At 35.8% G+C, this 22,794-nt stretch overlaps 1 protein-coding gene across 1 annotated transcript in view; it reads right to left on the bottom strand.

The window, feature by feature from the left end:
- RP1 (RP1 axonemal microtubule associated) overlaps positions 1-22,794 on the bottom strand; it is a 165,645-nt gene that overhangs the window by 54,840 nt on the left and 88,011 nt on the right. Inside the window, exons 30-36 of the mRNA XM_077191277.1 lie at positions 20,424-20,593; positions 13,664-13,883; positions 12,184-12,338; positions 10,033-10,246; positions 8,533-8,720; positions 6,821-7,031; positions 1,496-1,647 (exon numbers count right to left, since the gene is read on the bottom strand). Coding sequence (XP_077047392.1) covers positions 1,496-1,647; positions 6,821-7,031; positions 8,533-8,720; positions 10,033-10,246; positions 12,184-12,338; positions 13,664-13,883; positions 20,424-20,593 — 1,310 coding nt within the window. The remainder of the gene's footprint in view (positions 1-1,495; positions 1,648-6,820; positions 7,032-8,532; positions 8,721-10,032; positions 10,247-12,183; positions 12,339-13,663; positions 13,884-20,423; positions 20,594-22,794) is intronic.

The following is a 22,794-nucleotide window of genomic DNA, read 5'->3' as shown; positions in this document are numbered from 1 at the left end:
TAGGGTCTTATAGCCCAGGATATAGAAAAGCCCTTTAGAATTTCAGAGGAAGGATTTAGCAAATCTGAACAAGCCTGTTCAAAAACTGACACAGAATCTGGATTATACAGAAAAAATCTGCATGAATTTGCAGATGAGTAGTACTTCCACAGGAATGAGTATTCACAGAAGTCAAGTGCTATTGTTCAGGTTTTACTCTACAAGCTTTATTCTTGGCAAAAATGTAACACATTCTTATAAAATAAACTGTTTTTTAAAAGATTGGGACAGTTTGGGTTTTTGAAAGAAAAAAGAATCTGTCCCTCTTCTGTGTCTGTACTGATACCTTATCCATTGTAGCAGGCAGTCTTGCTGTTCAGATTTCTCTGACACTATCCTTAAGACATACTACACAGGACTATTATCTATCAAAAGACTAATCTATTCAACTTCCTACAATACTCCTTCAAATCAGATGAGCTCTACTACCCTGTCATTATTTTCAGATTTAACTTGTGAACTCTGAGCTACCAGTCTGATCAGTTCTTGATGAGCATGACATTGGGCATGCATATTCTCTTCCAAAATGGAGAAAGAAAATACAGTGGACATAATGACTAAAATCTGAGTTTTCATACAAAAGCCTTGTATCTTCTAAAGTCTTTAAAAATAGTAAAAAAAGCAGATAAAATAAACACAGGTATGTGCAAAGAATAAATTAAACATATATCAAGTACATTTCTCTAGCTTTCTGCACCAGAGAAGAAACTATACTAGGCTGGCTGGCAAGAGCAAAATACTCTCTTCTCACTCTCCCTAAAAGATTTCCAGGTACTTCATTTAATGATTTCCTTAAAACAAACAAAAAAACCTCCTAGATGAAATTCTAAACATTAGGATCTAATAAAGTATCAGCTAGACATGTTCTTCTGATTTGAAAGAGATATTTCCTTTTGATCTGAAGTCTGTTTTAGTTACTTTGTTCTTTTGCCAACTACTCAAGGAATTACTCTTCTAGGAAAAGCTATTTAATCTCAAAAAGCAACAATATGTTTACCAAAAAGCAAGAAGTGCATGGAAAAATTTGAAACATGAAGAAAATAAGAGTCTTCTTGGAACACTGACGGTGTTCAGGAAAGATAACAAGAAAAGTTCATAGACTACTTTAGATGGAGGGGCTACAAATATGAGTTATCCTACAGAAATGTTATCACTTCTAACAGGCATATTTTAATAAAGCGGTGATGCCTCCCTAGTCTTAAAAGTCTGGAATATTAAAACAGAACTCTTAGATGTTGTTTAGTCCAATTCAGAATTAATTTATCACCTTAGGTGTTTTACTGTAGCACGACAGTGATGAAGCTTAAAAACAATATGTTAGCTATGGAGACAATCGTTATATGCAATATAAAACATTAATATTTTTGATATTCTATCCATGAAACGTTTTCTGAAAATATAAGTTCTAACAAAAAGACACTCTCAGATTTAATTACATTTTTCCTCATTATTTTACCTGCCCTCTAGCAAAAGTGATGAGGCTGTTTTTTGAGTTAAGCCATCTCTTCCCTGAGTCACTTTTTTCTCCTTGTATACGAAGATAAACCTCTCCAGTGGCATCTGCCTTCTTCAAGTCTCCCATGTGCAAATGGATTTCATACTCCACAACTTCAGAAAAAATAGACAAAATAAATCCAAAAAATCAGCAGGAGAAAACACTTTTCATCTTGCCTGACACCCACATTAAGTACCAATTCTTGTACCACCAAACAAGGTCTCTTCACTTCTGGTGACATAGACATAACCAAAACACATTCCTGCTGCATAACAGGATGGCAATCTAGAGAATATAGATTTGCTCTGCTCTAACACCACCCCCAGAAAGTAAGTGCTACTGGTTGCCGTTTAGGGCACAGGATCTCTTGTGTAATATCCCCTTCCATACAAGGTAGGAAAACATACAAGGCTTTTTCTTAAGGCAAAAGCCATATATACATCCTTCTTCAGGAAGTCTAATTTTTTCTTTCTATTATTTTCTAATATTTCTTTGATTTTCCCTCCCTCTATTTTTATTTATCACCAGTTAGACCATAATACTATCACAATGTTCTTAAGTTAAAATATGTTAATACAAAATAAAAATAATGAATTAAAAATTCTTTCAACATCAGCTTTAACATATAAATAGAAAAGCCTACTGACATTTTGTATCATTCTCCAAAGAACCTGCCATTAATGACATAATGGCCCACAAATCTGGTCAGATAACTGAATTTTGACTTTTGACTAAGGGAAAGCATTCCTTAGTTTCTCAGCTGTGGTCATAATACAGAGATTAGAAAAGACATGTATGTCCCCTATATGAAGCTTCTGCTTCCTTGCCTCTTCTTGTCACAATACATAGGGAAGTGATGCAGATGAGACCAGACTGAATTCATGACAAAGAAACTTCATGGAAATCTCCTATGTTCACTTTTTAAATGACCTATTTCAGTCCCTGAGTTTCCTATGGAAACAAGGAACAAGGAAACACTTAAACAGAAGCAGGTCACAGTCTCAATATTCACTGTTATTTACATCATTTTAACAACAAGGACCCCAGGACAAAATAAGAAAGGTTTTTGGGGGATAGAGTTTATTTTCCTCCTGGTGTTGTGTGCTCTAATTCAGATTATAATAGCAAGTATCATTTGCATAGTGTGTTCATCTGGGCTCATTTGTGTTATGAGCTGGTACTGTCAATTTAGGAATCTAACTTTGGTGGCTATATTAGGACTGAGATTCTTATGTAGCCAGCAGGGGAAGGCAGGTGCTATAGAAAACACCTCTGATGGGTTCCCACACATTCTAGAGATAAACACTAGAACTCAGAGTCTAAATTTAGATGGTCTAAATGTTCCTCTGCTTCCCACCACAGGCATCGCTTCTTCAGCCTAAGAATAAAAGCTTGGCTCTTGTAGCAACACATGTTTGTAAAACACGACTGTCTAATATTTTCATAAGGACAACATTTTTCTCCGCCGTAAAATGCAGAGTCACATTGGGGATGCAGGTGATGAACAATGCACATGTACCAAGAATGTATCTGAAAGTATTTGCTTTATCTCTTGAACTTTTTTTATCACAAACGCTAAGACTTTTTTTTAAGAACTCAGCAGCCTTAAAATTCAGCATTTTACAAGTCCTGAGCTATGTTTGACTACCAAAAATTATCAGCCCTTTCTCCCACAGCCTTCATCACTGTAGCAGTAAAACACAGACAGCATCTAGACTATGTGACATTTACATGCTGGAGAAAGACTTCCAGGCACACTCTGCCTCCTGTCCCTCCCTGGAACTTGGCTGGCTCTACACTAGCTGCTTTCCCAGACAACTCTGGTGTGCAAAGGAGGGGAGTGGTGTTTTAGACAGACATGAAATCAAGGAGAAACAAAGCACCTTCAGCTTCACAGCTGACAGTACAAGCTAGAGAGCATGGAAATGCACATTATTCAAGTCTGAAACATGTATTTCAGTCTAATGTACATCATAGGATACAAGAATATCTGAGTATACATCCTAGAAACATCTGATAATCTCAGTATATTTTTCTTCTTCAATCAATTTTTTTCCAAGGTAGAAATGGTCTATTTAAACAAACTGTACATTCTTTAAAATATTATAATTATGAGAAAGTTCTAGTAGGTTTAAGAATGATTCAATGAACCCAGAAGCTAAAGCTGTCATTTAGTTTTATGCGTAGGTGATAGGAAAACAAGGAGGGAAAAAAAAGTGTTCTGAGGATATTTATTTTAAGCTTTTCTTACAGCTCTTTTCACAAGTTGGTGCTATTCATGTTGAGTGTTATAATCAAAAGGTCTGAATTCAAATATTGTGACATCTTATATAGCTATTCCTTTCTATTTCTAAAATACAAAGGTCCCATAACAGGATAAATGGTTTTAAAGAGTGGGTTGGTATAGACTGTAACATTAATATTTTAAAGGAGTCATTAAATAACAAGGGCTGCATAAGTCTACTAATGAAAGTGTGCTCATTTCAATAAACTTCTGAGATGTATTTATTTATCTTTGCCTTTTACTTCATGAGGATGATGTCTGAAAAATTCTGTTTGCTTAAATGTAGCTTTATTTCACTGCAGCACTATTTGCTTCAGGGACTCAACCTGGGACTGCTTTATTTTTTTTAATAATTTAAACTAAGGACTGGGAAAATTCTTATCATTGATGGTATCACTTCATATGTGAAGATAAGAAGTAAATCAAGAGTTTTCCCATCCTGGAGCCCTAACATATCTCCTTCCTTTCTTCAAGGGAGTTAAAAATGTTCTGCCAGGTAAAACGCAACATAGCTGCATTAAAGTCAGTGCAGCCACACAGACTTGATCTTTCTGGAGTTCCTGATGGTTGAAAATGCATGATCTGTCCAGGTGACACTTTGGTTCGCATTTAGCCAATGGCATTTTGCTTTCAGGAGAGTTAGGCTATGAAGTTTCTGCGTTGTTCATTCAGAGTCTTGCCTCCTCTGTGTAACTGGGCCATGGGAGCAAGTTTGTTGAAGTCAAAAGGCAACTTGTATGAACAAGATCAAAATATTTTGTTTGAATAAGATCATGGCTGGCCACTTCCATGGGGGTAGATGAGAAAGCACAGTGCTCACATTTTTACTGCTTTTGTCCATTAATATTTGAATCATGAATATACAGACCTACAAGCTTAGCTTAGAAATGTATGTAGTGCTTCTGCTGAGTCGGTGCTTTCAGCTGAAACTGCTGAATCTATTGATGCATAATTTAAAGCTCAATGTATTCATAGCAAATATTTACCATTTATTTTCCACTATTTAAGGGAAATAAAAGTACACAAAGTAGCCCCTATGAAAGGAGTCATAACTGAAAGGGGATGCTGGGAAATGGGGTAAAAGTTTTTAGGCTGAGTTTGAGAGCATTCTGATTGTGTTCTGTATGAACAGCATACCCAAACAACAAAAATCTACTAAGACAAGGTATTCTGTTCAAGTTTTTAATTCTTTGTCTCTTCCCAGTCCTATTTAAAAAAATTCTCTTTCAGATGTAAGCCAACATATTGCAAAACTGAAAGTAATCACCTAATGTTCAATTAAAAAGGAAAAAAGCCCCATAAATTAAAGATACTAAATACTTTTTTTAAAATTATTATTTTGTATTTCTTGTGTGTGTGTCTATGAATAAAACCAAAATATAACAAAGAAGAAATTTTAGACTGAAGTAGTATTTGGACCACAAAGAATAAAAGTGATATTAACAGTTCCAGTTGTAAATCACTGGACTCCATAAAATGGTTTGTTAGAAACTTTCTAGGCTGGTAGATACTTCCATCTAAAGATTAATTTTTGAGAGAGAGAACACATACATGTCTTTTCCCAGAAATTTTCCAAGAAAAACACCCTAAATCTCTAATATACCTCAATAATTAATTACTTTACATATCAGAAAAATGCTTTCAGACAGTGTCTCCATTTGGCTCTCAGCACCATATATCTTAGCACAACAGAGGCTCTGAGAGGTGTATTTAGAATATTTTAGCATTTTAACTTTGTAAAATTTTTGTAATTTTATATGCAGTAAAAAATGTAACAAGCTTGAATTCAGAAGATAATTGTTCATATTTACAGTCCTTCTTGTTTTTTCTTAAATAAATTAGGGAAATAGGGCCTTTTAATAAGGTCTGGAATTACTATATTCATGAATGTAAATCCAACATATATTACATCCAACACCCAATGTATTTTGCATTTGATGGATCCGAAGTCTAAAATGGTAAGATTTTTCAGTACATGAATACTAGACGACAATTTTTTAATTATGTAAACCCACACAAGACCAGAAATTTAAAGGGTCTTAGCTATTTCCTTCAAGTTTCAACTTTAGGTTAGATGAAATATTTAGGAAACTCTCTTTAGAGAACAGTCTTCAAAAGTCCATGTGGTCTATTTTATTTCTTTTTCTGGGCTGCTTCCATCTTTTTCTATTAGTTTCCATTTAAGCAGAACACTCTTTGTACTATAGCCTCTAGCAATAAACCTCTTAAACTGGCACTAAAAGCCTCAATATGTGATCTTTACTCTCTCCATCAATCCTCTTTATTCTAATAAGCTGAAAAACTGGGAAGCTTGTCCTTAAGTACTAGTGATCAAGTTATCAGTATACAATTGGTTGTTCCAGGGGAAGTGGTTGGGGGTGGCTGGCAGAAATCAATTATCTCTCTGGCATCATTCACATGTACTACTAACAGCAGAGAAACATGCAACTTCATGTGTATTTTTGTAGAATATCACTTGCTGTGCTATGAATTTCTCATTGACATCAATAAAACACTAGTTTAATTGAAATTCTTGAACATCTCTTAGCTGGCTAACAGTGTGGCATTTTAAAAATTCAACCTTTGTTGTGCAGGGGGTCTGCAATTCTTTCCTTCTTTACTCTGTTTCTAGATCACATACATTTCTTTGTGAATAGGAAGAGACAAATAGTATCACACAGTAGATGAGTACATATTTTGTACTCATCTTCAGCTGACATACTATTAATTTGAAGAGAGAATAAACAATCAAGAGTTAAAACTGCAACATCATCTAACGTGAAAGAAGCCAAATATTGTGTTTGGTATCATCACTTAGAGCATCTCTCATAATCCTCATACCAATAATTTCTCTGTTGTGGTAAACGCATGTGCAAAACCAACACATTCCTTAATATTAATTTCTTATGGAAATCTCCACACAGTATTTCTGGCCCAAAAGAGATATACTGGTATTCCAGAGACAGATCCTGACCCCAGTAACAAAAAAGGACACAGCTTACCAGGCAAAGGCTCCTGATCTGCATAGAGAGCTGGCAGCTCCACACATTTGTCTTCCTTAGGGTTGAACCAGCAGTCAAAAGCTAAATACATCTCTTCCTTTGTGTCTGTGTGCTTCATATGCAGTAAATCTAAGTGCCATGGCTGTTTTAACTCAGTGTGTGGGCCAGTTACCTGAACTTTGTATATTGAGCCAATACCTGCCAGTTCATCCTGTGTGAGGAGAAAGAGAAGATGAATGGATCTCATTTCAATTGTGCCAGAGCAAACGTAGTTGGCAGCTGTATGCAACAGTTGAACAAACTTCAGCAGTTAAAAAATTGGGGCTGATTTATAAATAGTACTATTTTCTAATTAACTTTACTAATTTCTAATCAATATAAAATTGATTTAAAAACACAAATAGGTTGTGTGTGCTTGAGGTTTGATATTAAGGAACAAGCAATGGCAGTCGCTGCTGAAATTTGTACATAGAACAAGTCACAATGTTCATAAACATTACACAGATTCAGATTATTTTCAGGCACAGAAGATTTAGCCAATTTTTAAAACTTTGGACAACATTGGAAATATTTCTTACAACCATAAAAACTATGTCATTAAACATAATTTTGAAAGAAAGCTAATCCAGTTTTGAGGGAACATCCAAGGCATCCTTCATCCTCACTCTAGATCATAGATGTTGTATATTAAAATCTTGCATTCATACTTGAGAAAAAAACCAATCTAGTTCTACTGGGGAAAATGCACCATCTCTAGGACATACCATTGCTTGAGTAGGTGAAAGCAGAGGAGGCCTTAGATGTTATAATTAGTGATTTAAATTGAATTTTTTTTTCACTGTAAGGAAAAAAAAGGGAGAAAAGAGAAGGTGTGTTTTCCTATTCGATACTTCTTGGATCCTTTCCCCTGCTCTTTCATTTTAGGTATGCCCAGAGAGTAGAAGTCCATGTGGCCTGACTTCAGCCTTTCCTCTGACAGGGCACCTCCATCTTCATACTACTTTTTTGTATTTACCAGAGATTCTTGGAAATAGCTTAAAAACCCTCTGAGTACTCCTCATTTTGGATCATGTTTGTGGTTAGTCTAGTCTGCTTAGTTCCTCTTTCACTAAAGAAAAAAGGAGCATCAAAATACAACAAATTATTTCTTTAGCTCAATTATAAAATGCAATTCATTAGGAGGAAAAAGGAAGAGACAATAAATAACAGGGGGAAAAAAGAAACCGTACTCGAAAAACCAGTTCAGAGAAACTGATGGCAGGGATGAATAAATTACATGAGAGAGAAAAGAGAAAAATTAACCTTCTGTGCATTTAGTCTCATTTATGATTCTTCCTTCTCTATCATCAGCCCCAAAAGCTCTACAGTATCCCATGGCATATTATATGCTTACAAATTGCTGATTTTTGTGAGATCAACAAAGCCTGTAAATCAGTACCTGCCACGTGCTATACACTGTGATGTGCACCAAGGGACCAATCCGCTCACTTAAACATTCTCAGTATGAGACACTGGGAGAATTTGCTCATTCAAAAACCATCGTTCATGTGTTGCTCCCTACAAACAGAAATTATGATCTGTGCCAAACTACACAGAGGACTTAAAAATCAATCTGGTAGTTTAGTTTAAAGAAACAATTTATCTCAGAATTAAGTGGATTATTGGCTACATGATTCGTAGGGTTTTCTTGCAACAGAGAAAGGTTGAAGTACTTTGATCTGAATTGCTTTTCCTGTGACTTGAAGTGGCAACTTTTTGTGACTCAGGTTGCCGTAGAAGATAAAAGAAAGGCAAATTGGCTCCTCTTCAGCACTCAAATCAGATCCAGTGATATCCATTATCCAGAAACCTGACTTCATGTTGATTTCAGGCAGTTTAGGAGTAAGAGTTGACCTTTTACCTTTAAAAATTATCAAAGAGAAAGGAAAGATGACAGCATGAGAGAATGGCATAATCTAGCAGGACCACAGCCTTAACAGTACACAAACAAAGCTCTTTTTGCAGGTTATGTTGTATCTATAGCAACTGCTCACTAAGAAGAACACATCAATATCTTTATTATATTTTTGTGAAGAATTTAGCAGCTTAATGCTCTTTCTGTGTTTAAAATTTAGTTTCAATGGCATTTTTTGATGCCAATGTATTTTCCCTGTCATGTTTGGAAGTAATTTGTAAGAGAATATTCAGTCAACTTTTAGAGATCTAAGTAATTGTTCTTTAAAGAGCAATCAGTGTTACTAAAGTAAATTTATCGTTTAAGAGCATGTAACCATATGTAGCATGCAGGCACCTAATGCAAAATGAACAATTCTAATGAACTTTGCTTGTCACCAGATGTTGCCTTGCAAAATAATAGGTGGTTTAATAGTGTGAGACTGGCAGGTAACCTATAATAAACACACAAAGTTATCTGCCAGATGCTTAGAAGATCAATATCTCCCTCTCTTTTTCTTCATTAATTGTTGTTATTATTCATTTTAGTTTTAACCAGACTAGATGGAGTGAAAATGATTTCATGAAGAGGAACAGCTCAGGAAAATGTACTTTTTTGTACATTTGTACAAAATGTACAACCCAGAAAAACCACACAACTGAATCAAGGACATCTCGTGTCTCACTTCCTCTGGACAAAGATCTGTGGTTCATTTTCTTTGCATTGAATTCTTTTCACAGGATTGAAGGAAGAAGTCTTTTACTACTTCTGAATGACTAAAGGTTCTTCTGTAAGCGTTCTTTTGCCAAGTACATCCAGGTTTAGATTTGTGCAAATCATGGCATAGTAGTAGGTGTGAAATGAGCAGAAACAAGCATACCAGAATGGCTGCTTTGTGTTGTGGAATGCTCTCACAGGTAAAGACTAGGCTCATTTCACAGAAGTAATTTTTCTTTAGATTTCAAATGAGATTCTAGGCCAAAAAATAGTACATAAAATTTAAGCTATTTATCCCCAAAAGGTGCACATCCTAAGCTTGGCTGTTTATCTCTCATTGAAAAGTGCTGTGTTTAATTTGGAAGGCAGGTGTTCCATATGCAGCACATCGAGAAGACAGAATTATACTAACTTTGACCTTACCAGATGTGGCTCTGCTACAACACTAAGATCAAACTGAAAATTCACATTATCAATAAAAGAAGGATACTGTAGACATCTAAATGAGCTGTAGTCAAACACATGTATATAAAAATGGGCAGGCCAGCTTTGCAGAACTTACCAACTGTTACAATCTCACAAACAGTCTCACACAAACCCAGATGAGTATCAAGCCAGTTCCACAGTGGAAAGACCCACTCTTTGTCTGAATCTTGTGATTCTTTGACTGTTACCATCTTGAGGTACATCCCTGCCCCATAGCCTTCTCCATCATGACCTATGACCACTTTTTGCAAATGACTCAGAGAAACAGCTTCCACCAAAAATGAATCCACCTGCAAAACAGGGAAATACTTAATAAAACAAAATTTTGACCTGAACTTTGGGGAAAATATAGGCCTGAATTCATCTGAGAATTCAAAATTTTATAGTCTGATTCTTTGCAAAGTTTAACATAGCACGTCCCTGCTGAATCGAAGAAAGCACACACTGATTAAAAGTAACATTTAATCCTATATTCATCATTAATGATGCATTTCAATTTCATTTGATGTTTGGCCAATATGTATCACTGCATCAATCATTTCCTATTACATTAAAATCTATATACCTCAATTTTCTGACAATCAGTTATGATAAGATTTTGGTTCTAATGAAATTTCTATCTTTCAGGTATCTAGTTTCTAAAGCTTATCATACAAGATAAGCTTTAGATATATATTAATATAAAGTATAAATTAATATAAGAGAAGCTAGATATATATTAATAGTTCTAAACCAAAGTTAGAAATTCAAAGAGTGTTTTTACTCCAAGATAGCTTTATAATTATTCTCCAGTAGTCAGAAAACCTGACTTTTTGCTTTCCTTACAAAATGAAAATAATTGTGGAGCAAATTGAGTTGAGTAAGGAAGGAAGTTAAAATGAAAGTGAAGAGTAAAAGATGAGAGATGGGAAGGGAACCAGAATGGAGAAGGCAAAGAAAGACACAAGAGAAGTAAATAGAAGTGGCAGTAGATGAGAAAAGGGACCAGAAAAACAAGATAAGTAAAAATAAGAAATGCAAAGAAAGAAATTGTATGCCCCACTACATTTTTGTACGAAAGTCAGATGTTCTGTATAAGGCCCAGCCAGGGGCCAGATGGATGTCACAGTAACTGTGAAAGGTTAGAAAGTTATGAACAACTGGGGTTTGACAGCAATATCTAGGAATATAATTAACACCATGATTCATATAAAAGAATTCAGTAGTAGGAACTAACTAAACTGGATGTCAAAACAATTTAAAAACCAAGATATTAGAAAGCTCATCTCTAAGGAAATACAGTGGTTGCCAAAGTCCTATGTGTTGTCCCTATTACTTTTTAAATAAAATATTGGAGAAGCATATTTTTTGCTACTAATATTGAAAGTACTTTCATACAACAAAAGGATTTTTTTTCTACTAATAGTCAGAACCCAGCAGCAGATTTTGAGCAAAAATCATTAACTTCATTAATTAAGATATTTTAGGAAATAAATCCATGTATGAACATAAAATAATTACAACATAGTACTGTCTTCTGTATATAGGCATGGTTCTGAGACATATACAGAAATGAAATCTAAAAATTCTCTCAGTTCATTACTGACTCCATTTTTACCTGAACAAGTGCTGTGGTAATAATCTAATAAAATTATTTCACAGACACTAAGCTTCTCCTTGACAATGGACACTTTTGCATGTGTTTTTTCAAACATTCTTGTTCAGTGAGTGAAAGTCTAATTCCCAAGAGAAGAATTTTATTTATAGGGATTATCTGGAAACACTGGCTTTATATGCATTCTTTTTCTAAGTGGAACTTTTGTTTCTTGCCTAAACTTACTGATATTGAGTTGGTGTTTCAAAGTGGAAATGTGGTTTCAGAAACATCATAGACTGCAAAAGTCTCATGGAAATTTCTCTAATTAATTTTTCACTGATTGTTCAATTTTTTACTCCCTGCTCTGTCTTAAATTTGGAACAGAAGAAGTCAGAAGCATGATCACAGAAGATTCTCCCCTCTAATCTGCTTTGTATCGCTCATGTGAAGCCTTTATTGCCACGTGGGTATGTTCTTGTACAGGAAATAAATAACACTGGCATTGGTCTATTGTGAATATCTGGAAGATAAATTCTGTGAATGTTTGAAAATTCTTGCCTATCTAGCCAGATGTATTCTGGGTAGGCTTTAAGCTATATTTAATGCAGTGCTGACCCCTGCACATATAAGACTGCAGTATGGTGCCATTACCTTATTTCTTTGAAATTTTCTTCCTTTCATTAGAGATGTATCAAGTTTCCTCACACCTGTGTCGCCTCTTTTGCCATAGAGGGTGATATAAACATTTGCAAAAGTCCCTGCTCCCCAGCGGTCACCAATATGTACAGAAACAACATACTTATGGACTGTACAAAAAGAAAAGAAAAAGTTTAATTAAATCTGATTAAGTACAAGCTGTACTTAAAATAAAACTGCAACACAGAATAATTAGTAAGACTATAGGGTTTTTTTAATTTCTGCAGCAATAAAAAAAATCTGCTACAAAATGAATGAAATAATCAGGTTACTCTTTATGAATCTGATCTCTTCATGCTGAGTTCAATGAAGACTTTCCATTCATTTTCTTATCAATTTGAACGAAATTGGACTAGGACAATTTAGACTTATGCATCTAGGCAAATTCTGCCCAACCCTGTTTTATTGTGCATGATCTGGAAAGTAAGAACTAACTCATTTGAGTTAGTTCAGGAACAAAACTAAATACTAATTAAAAACTGAATTATCTTTGAAATAGATAATAATTAACACAGCTCAAAGAATAAGAATAAGGTTATGAAAATTTAAATAACAAACAGATGCAACACAGCCTCTGGATGCATGACATGACATACAAGTATAAAAATGTACAAAATGCGCTTCCTAACTTAAAGAAGGAAACTATAAATTCTGTGCCTTTATATTGATCCTGTATGAATGAACTTCTACAATCAGATCAGATTTTCTTCCAAGGAAGATCATTTAATTGCATATAGATTCAAGCTCATACAAAAAGAATAACCAAAACTTTTCAAATGTGTTTTTAATGTACAGTTCTGCAGAATTAACATTTAACTAATGTAACACTATACTTTCTTTTAAGGTCATGAATAGGTTTGAGTATCCATGGATCCGAACTTCTGGAACTTTAATTTAGCAAAGTAGTCATGTGTCTAATTACTTTTATCTCAATGTGTAACTGCTAAATTTTCTGAACAAATGCAGGACTTCTGTAAGTCTTCACATTTCAAGGACATCTCTGAGAACTCACAACATGGCAAAAAAGTAGTCCTTAGGAAAAAACCCCCAACCTTTCTGTGCAATAAGGCTTACTTCTGATACTTGCATCAGCAAGTAAAGCTTTTGTAAGCTTTCTATACTATTCTATAGTAACTCTAGAACAACTCATTTCCATGGCTTTGAATGTGTTCATTTCCCTAAAAGGTCCAATTGTATTGTTCATTTTTTTTCTCATTAAAATCATGCAGAAGACTTAGCAACTGTAAAATCCAATACGCAACTTAACTGGAAAATTAAAATATAATTTTCGGCATTCTTGCAGTGCATATGTGAAGACAGGTGCAACAGAGCCACTGAAGATATCAAATCCAGACAAAGCACTATATATATCTGCAGCACTGAATTATTTTCAAGCAGTTAATTTACAGTGTTTATGTCTTCTTGGTGCTTTTACCTGGTAAAGTTTTCTGGTCCTCAGTGAATGCAGGGAATTCTTTTACCAGCTCCTTATCCCCCCTCTCTACAGTGAGCCAGCAGTTGCACTCAAAGTTCAGTTCTTGTTTCATATGCAGCTCTTGTAAGTGAAAAGACTTTAGATGCCAGCCCTTAAAGCCTGGCACATCATCACAGCTGACTCGAATCTTGTATACTTCTCCCAGATCTCCAGTCTCAACCTGCACCAAATAGGACGAGGAAGAGGGTTCACTTAGAAAGATTTTCCCCAATCCCGGTGTAGAATTTCTAAACTTAACAGTAAATGAGGGAAAAGTTGAGTTTGAGGCTGGGATAAGTGTATGATGGAATCAATCCTTTTTATTTCATGGTATAATCATGGGTGAAATGATCTCCTTTATTATTATTGTAAGCATGATACTCTGTAAGCATACATACTGTAAGCATGATAACTTAGGAGTGAGTCACAGTTAAAATTAGGATGATCTATGCATTTAGGCTATTTAGACAAAAGGTAACATAAAGCTGTGACCCTACTGGAGAAAGAGAGCCTTAGCTTACAATTAAAGATTCTAATATCAGCAGCCAAGTGAGGTATTAATTTAAAGATGATTACTGTGAGCCTGGAATTGCAGAATTGTTTAGGTTGGAGAAGACCTTTAGATCATCAAGTCCAACCATTAACACAGCACTGCCAATTCCACCAGTAAACCATGTCCCTGAGTGCCACATGAGCATGTTTGTAGATACCTCCAGGATGGTTACTCAACCACTGCCCTGGTCAGCCTGTCCCAGTGCTTGGCAACCCTACTGGTGAAGAAGTTTTACTAAATTCTCATTTGCTAAATGGTTTTGTCTAGAACATAAAACTACTTTACAACCAATTCTTCATTAAAGGAAAGGGATATTTCTGAAAAAAATAAATTATTTATGTTACAGAAATAGCTGTGTAGCATGACACAGTCCTGTTCCCATACTACATGTGGAAATTCAGTAACTGGTTGCTGATTGTGGATAATTATTTGCATGACATTAACCACTGCATGATAACTCTTCTGAACAACAGGAAGTAATGTGGCAGCCATGCACTGGGCAGCTATAAGAAAGAGAGGATGGAAAGTGATTTTGAGTGAAACAACTGAGAACTAGCAATTTTTAAAAGCATTTTTTTTTATGAAGTATCAAAATACTTAATACCAAAAAAAATATGTTGCCAGGGCTTTGTTCTTCTCTCATATTGCTGATTTTTCCTCCCCCTCTATCAATCACAACTTAAGATTTGGTGTCTTTCCAGTGAATAAATCCATTGTACACCCTATAGTATCACAATAATAAACTGAAATTAGCTTTACACAATCATGCCCTAGCTCTGACAGCACTACCAGCAGATTGGTTCCTAAGACAGAGCACAGACCTAACAGATCAATTTATTTTGCTTCTCAGTAGAGCTCTGAACGTGACAGCCCCTCACTACTGACCACGCTTGCTTAAAGCTAGTTCATGCACAGGGAACACAAGCATGTAGGGGAGTATCAGCTACCTCATTCTAATTAGAGAGGTACTAAAAAAATGTGCTTTTGTCATTTTGGGAGAGCTGGACATCATTTTTAGTAACTGGTATGCACATAAAGAAATAGTAAAATATCAGCGTATGAAGAAGAATAATTAATTGAAAATAAAGCTACCTGTCCAAACCATTTTACAGGAATTTTATGACCAGTTTATGATGCAGAACTTATAAAAAGAGGCCTTTGGTAGGAAGGAATTGCACTTGATGGATTAAAAGATCCCTTCTGGTCTGAATTTCTTGAGGTAAGTATTATAAATGGTTGCCATTCCACTCCTACACAATTTCATGACTCAGGGCATTGTTTAGGGATCAGGGAAGAACTCCTTTCCATTGCCTATATAAAAGCCCTGGGCTGCTCAGAACCTCTCAGCTCCTGAGCTGTGACTGCACAGTACCCAAAAAGGCCACCCAGCAGCAGTTATACACCAGGAACGAGGGCACCAGACTTGTCCTCTCTCTAAGCCTAGCCTGCCCTGCCTCTGTGCCATCGTGCTGACAGAGATCAAAGGTGTCCTGACTCAGTCCCCACTCCTGCACTGGGAAAAGGGAAATGAGTGGGCAGTTTTGCACCAAGATTTTTCATTCATGCTGTGTATGTTGCAAAGGATATAATTAGCTATGTATCATTAGCTGTGGTGGACTAAGTGGATTAATTCTTGCAAAATATGCATTCCACCTTATTAAATTTAACAGGAATTATTTGGGTTCATTGAGAGGAGAGTGCACAGGTTCTTCACCCATCTAAACTACAGTTCTTTTCCAGACAACAAAGTCACTGCTTCTTCTCTTTCAGAACCAGACTACCAACTTTTAAATTATTGCCTGCAGATTTTTTTTCTCATGCAGGGATCCCATGACTGTATCACACAGCTATTCTAAATACTGTGAACAATTTATTCCATAAAGCTCTGTTTGGGAGTTGCAAAAGTACAGAACTTGGTTATTTTTATGTGACAGGGCAAGCTGTAACTCACATTTTACTTTGTCTTCTGCTACCCTAATTTGCAATTCACTAGGATTCTAAGTTGTCATAAATACATGTGGTATAATCCTTGTGGTAGGAAATGCACAGAGGAGATTTATAGGAAAATAATTCCAGAATACAGGACAGAGTATTTAGAAGCCACAATTGTTCTGTTTCTAGAATCACAATCTCAATTAATTCCCTGACTGCCATTGAACCAGCAAGTACTAATAATCATACTGTTTATGATCCATGGAATTAAACACCAGCTATTTTCAAATGAGTATATTAGATAGTTCCCCTTTTTTCATGGATTTGTGTTTTCACTTACAGCTGTGGCCAGCATTAGCCTTTTTGCTCAGCTCCATCTTTGTACCCAGCACTGCCATTACATCATTCTTGCAATCTTTTTCTGACCAGTTTGGTACAAGCAGTTTTCCTTTGGAATATGATATTCTATCTTGGGCACCAAAATTGTCTGTTCCCTCCACCAATGTCTATTAATGGATGCAACATGAACTTTGAAGCAGAGGCAGACATATAATCCATCACAAAGCATATTTCCAGTGAATGTCCTGGTTTTGAATATTTGCAAGAGGATACTTTACCTCATTCATTATTATAATTTTCTAATTAATTTTTTCACATTTATTTCTTCTGAATAGCTTTTTCTAATATTCAGAACTTGAAATCTTAGCTGAGTTGGTGTGATTTGTCACATACTAAAAAACACAATATGTTTTCCATTACGTGACTGAATCTCTAAGAGTGAGGCTCTTAAAACTAGGAGGAGACACTGGGTTTCTTAAGATCTCAAAGACTGGTGATACAGATGATTAGAAGATTTCATAACATTTTAAATCTTTCCCTCTTCAACTCACACAGGGCTTCTCCAAGACATCATGCCTAGGGTAATGAAAGCCTTGTATATTTTACTGTTTGGGTACATAGTTAAACGTAATTCCTTTTCATTCTTTTCTCTGTTAAAACAAAAAAAAACCCAAACAAATCACACACCCCCACCCCACCCATAAATTATTCTAGTTAATAGGGTTTCATCAAACCTATTAAAATTCAATTGGACAGCCATCTGTCATAAACTCCAGAAATCCTTCTGCTTGTTGCTTGGAGCATCATCTCATACTGTGGAATTGGATTATTGTATTATGTGATTGGAAACTTTCTGTCACCTTCTTAATCCTTAACACAAAATACATTCAGAATTTATTGTGTATTTACCAACAGTCCTACTTGAAGAGCACTATTGCTCATTTTGTACAACCCATGTTAGTGCTTTGGACAACAGTTTTATGCATCCTAATCTCACACCCTGTCCCATGTATTTTAAGATTCTCTGGAGAAAAGAATGTGCACAATACAGCAGGACCTTCCAAAGATACACTCCAGCAAACTTACTCTGCTAGCAACCAAGAAACAGAGATGACTGTGAGAAAGATCTATAAACTTTACAAATCTATTCATTCCATCTGAGATCCATGATTGATTCCAATCATCACCAGATTACCAAGGAAAAACATTCCACCACTTCACTGGTTTCTTGCCATGCTGCCTTCAGCACTACTAGTCCTGTCAGATTTCATAACATTGATGCATTCGCCTATTTTTTGATTTATTTTTTAAAGCTCAGGTGTTCTAATTAAGTTTTCTTTTTAAGCAGCTCAACTACCATACTGCACATTTCTGAGACTACTAGAACCCAACAGTACCTAAGAGCATGCTTCTATTTCCTCTCTTTTAATTTATTCTTTATGCTTGCTATGTGCAATTAAACTACACCTGTTCTTTCATAGGAGTTGATTGGGCATATTTGGGATGGAATAATCATTCTGAATATGATACATATCTGTGCATATATTTGTGTGAGAACACCTGGAAAATCAGGATTTATATGCCTTTCTGTCCTCAATGTGCAATAAATGTATCTCTGAGATCAAAATTAAGCTTACTGTTTGAAAACTATGTGAGCTGCTTATAGCACATAACCAGTTGTTCTTTTTACTGTGCTATATTATTAAGGATGTTTGTCTAGGACCAGGATCTTGGGGGGAGGTTAAAAGTTCATTTATTCAGGCTTTTTGGAAAGCTGAAGTCACAGCTTGTCCTCATTGTGATATCACGTTCATGCCTCCAGCCTGCTGCTACAGTGAGAAAACATAAGCAAAGTCTTCTTATTCTTCTGCAAAGTCTTAGCAAGAACAAAGAAAGGGAAAGCAAAATGAAACTGGGTTTATTGGCTCAAGCACCTAAAGAGGTGTGAGGGTGTTTATGGAGATACCTGTGAGTCCCCAAATGCCCCTTTATACCAGAGCTGCTATTCTGTAAGCTGCACTGTAAGCAATGCAGCAAAGAGATAAAACGCCACGCACAGTAAATAATGCTCAAATAGTACAAACTTCTTCATACGAAGCAATAAAAACAAGGACACAAATAGCTGTGGGGAGAATACAGGCACTAACCCAAAGTCTATCCAAAGTATGAACATGCTGTCATATATTACAAAGGTTCTATTGTCATTAAACGGCAAGGATTGCATATTGCTAGAGTTTTGTACCTCCTTGATGCTTCTCATAGGCAGCTCCTCAAGGCACTGACTCTTCCCTGCCCGCACAGCAGCCAACTGACTCCAGTTCCCCCTCAGCCCGCCAATCCACTCCTTTATAACACTCTTCTGATTGGCTACAGATGTGGCCTGTTAAAATCAGGTCTGCTCCTAATCCTTAATAATTGGCTCAGCTGCAACTCTTTAGAGGCTACAATTACTTTCTATACTACCTTTATTTACTTATGTTCTGTCCCCTTACACGAACAAGCATTCAGAAAGCTGCTAGGGTGGAAGGCTACAACACATAATGTACTGTGTACCAAGGGTGGTAGATTATGAGGGACAACCACAACTGACACACAGAAATACAAATTTCTCCTGGTGTGATACCTAATCATTGAAATTAGGCAGCCTTAACAAGGAATACGCACCCCTTGGGAAATTACCAACATGCTGGATGTAGCAGCATCACTGCTTAATGCAATGGTGCTTGCCAAAATTCAGTCAGCTGGTGCTCCTGCTCCACAGATAGATTCTGCCTCTACTGATCTCTTCAGTTTATGCTCATGGAATAGGATAGGAAGCTTGTTTTGTTGCTCAGTGTGTTTCCCGTGTGTTTCCTGATAAGCAGCTGCTTCCTTGTCCTTAAGAAATACCATTTATCTTTTCATTTACTCCCCATAAAGTTCCTAAATTGCTTTAGCTTGTTATTTAAACTAAAAATTCAGCCTGGATCAGGTCATTACAATGAGTCTTTGACATAATTTTCTAAATGTAGTTTTGCCATTGTTTTCAGAATGTTTATTGCAGCCATTGAAAAGTCTTTCTGAGCTATATAAAACTGCCTCAAATTGCAAGCTATTTCTCCCATCTTGCTGGCTAGAAGCTGTACTTCATGACAATCAACAGAATTTGCAATGACCTAGCCTAGAAAGCCAGGACAGAATTGAAGATTTAAAAGATTCTCTTCAGATGAATCCTCTAAAATTATCAGCATGTGTGTCAGGTGTATGGGCGGTCAGGATGGTGGTAGGGTTGATTTTAATACTGGCCATCTATAAGCTATTGCTTCAGAGTTCACCACACTTTGATATGCATGAATGCATTCTCCAGTGATTTGTGATTATCCAGAAAAATCCTCTGCCTGCTGACCTGAGAGACAGAACAATCCTGTGGAGAGTGGATACTACTTTACAAAGATGGAAATGAATGAAAGAAAAACCCACTTATATCCCCTGGGAGTGCTGCCCAATCCTTCATCTTCTGCATTCACAAATAATTGTATATTGCCTTTTGTGTGAACTTCAACTCAGGAATCTTTAGGGATTCAGAAAAAATGCAAGATGAGCTGGTGAATGCAATAAATTACACAAAAGAGTCCATGGTGCTGGCTGCAGTAGAACAGGACTAGCAGGAGGACATGACCCAAGACCTATACTTATGTCATTCCATCTTTGTAAATAATTACATCATTTTTTAGCAGACAAATCAACTATATATATATAATGCTAGTTATGTACACCCACAGACACACACACATCTATACATATATCTATAACCATATTGATAATATATATATATATATATATATATATATATATATATGTATCCTAGAGGGCAATGTCATGATAAGTTCTATGTAAAACTGTATATTTCTGACTTACAATGAATTCATCAGTGGCTCTGGGGAGAAAGCACACGTATCCTGGGGTTTGTGGAGAAAGCAGAAGCTCATCACTTTTACCCTTTGAGCCATAAATCACAAAGGTCCTTTTACACTCCTGTGGCTCTGGGGAATCTCCATCTGTTTTAACCTGCACTCTCCACCGTTGTGCTAAAACAGGAAAAACATTTTTAGCATCAATCTACGAATTAAACATTTTTAGGATCAATGGTAGAGAGCAATGGATGCCTTTGAAGAGTTATAGATTACCATAAGTTTACATCCCATTCACTATAATAAAAAAATTACTAATTAATAATTAATTTTTTTAAACCCCTTGAAGATTATTATAGCTCAGACTTGATAAACATAAGACAATTGTTGAAGTGGGTATGAAAACAGTAATTAATACCTAGGAAGCAGAAAAAAGGCACTTTGCTTAAGGGTGTTTTTTGCATTCTTTTTATCAAAATAGTTACTTTAATTTCAGTAATAATTTTAATACATTTCAGTTCTTAGAATGTTCTTATGTAACATGAAAAAAATATTAACATTTTGAAAGACTTGTACATGATACATTTGTAAGACCTGCTGGCTAATACATAACTAGCTAAACAATGAAACTTCAACTTTTTTTCAGATTTTTCTAACTTAATTTGTCATGTTTGGTATGCTCATTTGTCAGATCAGATCACTCATTAGGGTTGAATACAAAATTCAGGAAATTTTGAAGAGATTAATTCTTTATTTTTGAGGAGATTTATTCTGACCTTATGGCTTTTGCCTTTTAGAGGTTGTTTTTTGGTAAGTCACCTGCACTCATAACAGTGTTAGAAGTCTAGTATGCAACTGGGAAGCTGTTTCAGGTGTGGGGAAAATACAGTGTCTTACATGGATAGTGTAGTATTGGAAGCTACTTAAGTGCTTGAAGGTAAATCATCCTCTATTTTCAAAAGAATTATTTCTTGAAAAGACACTTGATCCTGCATAGCAAGAGGAACTTAACAGTGGAAGCAAAATAAAAGCTATTGTTTAGATGTGGCCAATACTGTGATAATAATTTGCTAATGGGACTGATATAAAGAGAACTATTTTGTGATTTTGTGTAAGCCCCCAATACAATATACTGATAAAATGAATTTTAGAATAATTTCATTCAGAAATAAATCAGATGTGTCTTTTTCTTACAGAACTGTGTTCTTTTTTCCTACCTTTTGTTTTCCTCTGCCTGCTTAAAGATGGAGACTAGATGAAAACCTGGTCTGGTTTCCTTGATTTATAATTTTCCTCTTTTTTCTTACTGTTTTTTCAGCTAATTCTGTTTTGGTTTTATTTTCTCTTGTTATAGAACCTGTTTCTGCCTTACATCTGACTGTTCCCTGACTCTTCTGGGCTCAGCTAGAAAACAGCAGGCAAATACTCATCTCACAGCCAGTCTTCTGAGTAACACACTAGCTGAAAGAATCCCTCCATCTGAACTCTTATTTTAAGGTCATTTCCAGCAATGAGTCAGATGTAGTGTGTGGAAGATCCACACTTTGCCTAATGAGGAACTTTTGCTGTTTGAGATATGTGCCAGCTTTGAATTTTATCTCCTTGTGCCAGGTTGGCATGTGGTACTCTTCAGGGTGTCACACTTGGTGAAGTCAAGCATTGTTTGAGCTTTTGCTGCTCCTGAGCACTCCAAGGGTTTATGAGGAGCTTCACATTTTTACAAAGACTCCCAACATAGCCTTGAATCTCTTATCCTGTCCAAGCATGCTCCATTTTGAAGGCTGTCCCAGGAACACAGCAGAGAGGAAATTAAGATAATTTTGCAGTTCTGTATTTCCCAAGTGGAGTTGTTGTTTTTTTTTTTTTCTCTTTGTAATATCCTTCTGCTCCAGGAGAGAGCAAGCCCTAAGTTAAGAGAAATCAGAAATACATAACTGGCTGTTCCTTCCTCAAAGTGGCAGCATGTTCAGAGAAGGTATTTCAGGCAAAGTGATTTATTTTAATTAATATCCATGATTGTGTTGTTAATTATTATTTCAGTAGGAAGGCTATGACACCAGTTGGGAGTTTTCCAGGGAATAAATCAATGGTTACAGATTTAAGGCCTCTTAGTGTCTGTGATTCTTTATTCTCCTACACTTACTTTTAATGCTTCTACAGTTTATTAAATAAACTAACACTGACTGACTGCATTTTCTCTCAGTTCAACAAATTCATTTAACCTGCTCATGCCAGAGGAATAAAAAAATCCTTTGTATAATATTCTTTTCACTCAGACATCTACTCGGTGAGGATTGCTACATGAGACAGAAGACTGATGCCAAGTATTTACTGTGTTCAGTGATTTCTATACCCCTCCAGGGGTGAAGGTGTAGAAG

The sequence above is a fragment of the Agelaius phoeniceus genome, chromosome 1 (assembly GCF_051311805.1).
Source record: "Agelaius phoeniceus isolate bAgePho1 chromosome 1, bAgePho1.hap1, whole genome shotgun sequence".
NCBI classification, from domain to species: domain Eukaryota; kingdom Metazoa; phylum Chordata; class Aves; order Passeriformes; family Icteridae; genus Agelaius; species Agelaius phoeniceus.
Note: the sequence above shows the minus strand (reverse complement) of the source record. Positions and strands in the feature narration are given on the sequence as shown.